At 46.2% G+C, this 5,000-nt stretch overlaps 1 protein-coding gene across 1 annotated transcript in view; it reads right to left on the reverse strand.

The window, feature by feature from the left end:
- LOC143276999 (uncharacterized) overlaps positions 1 to 5,000 on the reverse strand; it is a 140,431-nt gene that overhangs the window by 49,300 nt on the left and 86,131 nt on the right. Inside the window, exons 3-4 of the mRNA XM_076581709.1 lie at positions 4,923 to 5,000; positions 930 to 1,117 (exon numbers count right to left, since the gene is read on the reverse strand). The exon at positions 4,923 to 5,000 is cut by the window's right edge and continues 225 nt beyond it. Coding sequence (XP_076437824.1) covers positions 930 to 1,117; positions 4,923 to 5,000 — 266 coding nt within the window. The remainder of the gene's footprint in view (positions 1 to 929; positions 1,118 to 4,922) is intronic.

Genomic DNA, 5,000 nt, shown 5'->3' on the forward strand with positions numbered 1-5,000 from the left:
AGTTCGGGCAGTCCAAATGATGTGGTCGCCGGAAAGAGAGACGGGAAATCCGTTTTGCAGAAAAAAAAGCAGAAAAACTGTTCGAAAAACATGTTTCAGCCGAAATAATGACTCTACTGTTCAACGGTTTTGAAACGAAAGTTGTGTAGTTTTCTTTTTCTTCTTTATTACAAAGAACGGAAGTGCACGATCAAGAAAGCAAGTCTGGTTATGTGTCGTGCTTATCATTATTATTCCATTCGGCTTCATATACTGCTGTTCTCTCTCCCACCAATGTGGCTCATATGCACAACCCTTAACACACAGACACACGATGCATTTCATTACCGTAATCATTTCGTAACGCTCACAAGCCACCTGATAGAGTGTATGAAGGGGCGTGAGTTGTGGGGTGGGGATGAGGGAAATCCGGATGCATAAGAAAGAATTAAAGACTATAAAAGAAAGAAAAGCAAAAAATTAAAGACGGATAAAAACTTGTGAAAAAAAAGCCGCCCAAAATACCAAGTACGGAATTCCGCACATTATGGAGAGAAAACATTAAAAATAAAATAGAAAACGGAAATCTGTTTCATAATCCGGAAATACTCCCCACACATCCTACAGGACACTCACTCACTCACGCTACACCACACTCACCTCATCCATAATGCCAACAATCCGGAAATCCATACAATAATCCGGAAATACTCCTCCTCAACCCGAGACTGACAAGCCATCCACACCACACCACACCTCCACCTCATTCGTGATGCAAAAATCCGTAAATAAATCAGGAAAGACTCCCCACCCACTGGTCACTCACTCACTCACACCACTCCCAGCTCGTTCATCATGCCACCAATCCGGAAATCCGTACAACAATCCGGAAATAATCCCCCAACTCGAGACTGACAAGCCATCCACCACATCACACCACACACACACACCTCGTTCATGACGGTGGTGGACGACATGGCGCTGGTGATGCTGCACGTCTCCCCAGAGGAAGAGGAGGTGGTCTCCGCCGAGGAGCTGACGGTGGCCATCGAGGTGTAGGACTCAGAGGAGGGCAGCGACGTGTTGTCCGAGAAAGCAGAGTCCGTCTCCCCGGACTCGCTCACCAGCTCGCACGTCACTAGCGCAGCAGCGCAACATACAACAAACGTAGATTAGATAAATGGACAGATAGATAGATTGATAGATAGACACATGCATACATAGATGCATACATACATTAATAAATGTATATGTACATACATACATCAGTTCTGACAATCATGAACCTGTGTGGTAAAACCAGCAGGACAATAATTATATGCAACAAAAGGTAAAGATGCATACAAATATGCAACATATAAACATACAACAACCTCACAGACACACATATACACATCGCATGGCAAATGAGAAGAAGAAGAAGAAAAAAAAACAAAAAAAAACCGACCCCTCACTACACACACATACAAACAAAAATACTTGACCTTACAAGCGAACGGCTTAATTGGGCGTCACACTAACTCATAGGGTCGTGAACTTCAACTAACACATACAACACACACACGTTTAGAAGGAGTCCGTCTCACCCCCCCCCCCCCCGCCCCCCCAATGCCCCCCTTGTCAACTCCCTTTCTCCTTTCACCCCCCCACCCCCACCCCCCCCATCTCTCATAGTCATAATAAGGTGTTGCAAGTTTATACTTTATACTTATGTGCTTGGGTCCTCCAAAACCACCACCACCACTTCAGTCTGTTGTGGTGGGAAGGTGGTAATGGTAGAGGGGTCTGTGTGGGGGGCCACGTGGAGACAGGGCGGTGGAGGTGATCAAAGTCTAGGTCAGGAGGGGGTGGGGTGGGGTGGGGTGGGGTAGGGGTAGGAAAGAGAGGGGGTGGGTGGGTGGGTGGGGGGACCATAATAATCACTTCGCAGGGTTTCTTGAGTCATGGTGTGTGTGTGTGTGTGTGTGTGTGTGTGTGTGTGTGTGTGTGTTTGTGTGTGTGTGTGTGTCTGTGTGTGTGTCTGTGTGTATGTCACACACTGCTCTCAACTCAATAACAACGTAACGGAACGGCCATTCAAGAGGCGAGTGAGTGAGTGAGTGAGTGAGTGAGTGTGTGTGTGTGTGTGTGTGTGTGTGTGTGTGTGTGTGTGTGTGTGAGACACACTGCTCTCAACTCAATAACAACGTAACGGAACGGCCATTCATGAACGAACCAGTATTTTGCACACACACACACACACACACAGATTCAAGAGAGGGGCGGGGAGGGGGGGGGGAAGGGAAGTTATCCCGATTCCAACTCTGTCCACCAACTCACCCCATTTCCGCTCCCACCCACCCACCCCCACCCCCACGCCCTCCACACCCCCACAAAAAAAAAAAGTCTAGACATTCAAAGACTTGAAGGGTTGTTCCCTGCATACAACAATCGCAATTCTTCCAGACTCTCTTCTTATCTTTCCGCTGACGAAATGCAGAACACTGTCCCCTTACACAATGCTCTGCAAAAAAAAAAGTCTTGGTCTTGTCTTCTGGGTTCACAACTCCTGCCACGTAAAAAAAAAAGCAAAAAAAAAGCAAGAGCTCGATGCCCCCTTTCTCTCTACTCTATTCCCCCCCATGACTTTGAAGCTAGATTAGACACCCCCCCCTCCCTCCCCCTCCCCCCCACCACCACCCCTTGTAAGACTGGTGGTTAACGATCTTAGGTCGGATCAAAAAGACTAGGGGAAGGTTGCACTGGTGGATTCCGCCACTCCCTTTTGTAGTTGTGTTGCTGGTCCTCCTCATGTTTTTGGTTTTTTTTTGCGATACAGGAAGCTGCTGACGAGCGCAATAGCCAAGTGGTTAAAGCGTTGGACTGTCAATCTGAGGGTCCCGGGTTCGAATCACGGTGACGGCGCCTGGTGCGTGAAGGGTGGAGATTTTTACGATCTCCCAGGTCAACATATGTGCAGACCTGCTAGTGCCTGAACCCCCTTCGTGTGTATACGCAATCAGAAGATCAAATACGCACGTTAAAGATCCTGTAATCCATGTCAGCGTTCGGTGGGTTATGGAAACAAGAACATACCCAGCATGCACACCCCCGAAAACGGAGTATGGCTGCCTACATGGCGGGGTAAAAAAACAGTCATACACGTAAAAGCCCACTCGTGTACATACGAGTGAACGTGGGAGTTGCAGCCCACGAACGTAGAAGAAGAAGAAGAAGAAGACAGAGATATTACATTGACAGCATATTGCTTATCCTCTCCTGCAGTGAATCGTGAAACTGGAAATTTACTGATGAATGAATGTAGTGACAAACGTGAAGTTTACAGCTGCCAGAATCTGACATTTTTCTCAACAGTCCTTGAAAAATGGCTGCCTACATGGCGGGTGTAAAAACGGTCATACACGTAAAGGCCCACTCGTGTGCATACGAGTGAGCGTGGGAGTTGCAGCCCACGAACGCAGAAGAAGAAGAAGTTGCTGTGGTGGTGCTTAAGATTCTTGTTTAACTCTCTCCATACGAACGGCGGAAGAGAAGACGTTAACAGCGTTTCACCCCAATTACCAACATCAAAATATTGCAAGCGGAACGCTCTTATACTGAAGAGGTGAATGTTGACAAAGAATACCACAGTTCTGACGACGGAAGCTAAAGGTTGGGTCATTCAAACACCCACTGGACATCCGAGGGGCCTGTGTAGAGGAGAAGAAAGGACTGGCCGTACTGAGTGAGTTAACCCCTTGACTACTGAACTTCGGGTAAAAAATGTCGGTGTGACTTCACTTATATAGGTATATAATGTATTCCATCTGCAATCCCTACCCTTTGTGTAATTTTTAATAATGAGTTTGATTTATTATTATTATCATTAATAATAATAATAATAATATTACCAACAACAACAATAAAATATATTATTGTTATTATCATTATTATTATTTGTATTATCATCATCAATTTTTGCTGAACGAATGTAATGACAGAATCCCGAGAAGGCGAATTCCGAAGGAAGAATTACGCAACTGCGTGGCATCCTGACCTGTTTGTAATCGTCCTGTCTTATTGTTGTTGACTGAGGTCACTGCCCTCCCTCACTTTCTACAATGCATGTCAGCGGCAGTCAACAACACAAGGGGTGGGGGTGGGGGGGGGGGGGGTTAACTTGACAGGCGTGTGGGTGTGAGAATGCACAGCAGACTGCGTTGTTACTTACTTACCACATGTTCGCTGGAGAATTTGTTGTTGTTATTTTTTCTCCTTTCTGTTTCCTTGTTTAGCCAGACAGATGACAAGGAGATTGTGGGCCGTACATGACACTGATCTGTTGTAATGTCTGTCTGTCTATCTATCTATCTATCTATCTATCTATCTATCTATCTATCTGTGTGCGTGTGTGTGTGCGTGTGTGTGTGTGTGTGTGTGTGTGTGTGTGTGTGTGTGTGTGTGTGTGTGTGTGTGTGTGTGTGTGTGTGTGTGTGTGTGTGTGAGAGAGAGAGAGAGAGAGAGAGAGAGAGAGAGAGAGAGAGGAAGGTCCTAGTTTTATCTACATATCATGGAACCCCATCAAACCCCATCAAATTCCACTGGCTGTTTTCTGAAAAAAAAGAGAGAAAGAAAAAAAAAAATAAAAATAAAGAAGAGAATTTTTCTTTAAAACTAAAAGACTTCGTCTCGACCATACGCGTTTCTTTTCGATAAAACAACAACACCACCACCCCTCTGGAGGCATCAGCAGCTGCCCATTGGTGGTGGCCTTCCAGTAGCAGCCCAGACCAGAAAAACTTTTTTTTTTAAAACCACCTCCTCACCTGGCCTCACCAGCAGCTGCCCGCTAGTGACCTTCTAGTAGCAGCCCAGCTCAGAAAATGAAAAAACAAACAAACAAAAAAACAAACAAACAAAGAAAAACCAACAACAAAACCCCCCCCAAAACCCACCCTCCTCACCTGGAGGCATCAGCAGCTGCCCGTTGGTGGTGGCCTTCCTGTAGCAGCCCAGCCCGGACGTGATCTCCGCAGCCAGGG

This window comes from Babylonia areolata, chromosome 2 (genome assembly GCF_041734735.1).
Source record: "Babylonia areolata isolate BAREFJ2019XMU chromosome 2, ASM4173473v1, whole genome shotgun sequence".
NCBI classification, from domain to species: Eukaryota; Metazoa; Mollusca; class Gastropoda; order Neogastropoda; family Buccinidae; genus Babylonia; species Babylonia areolata.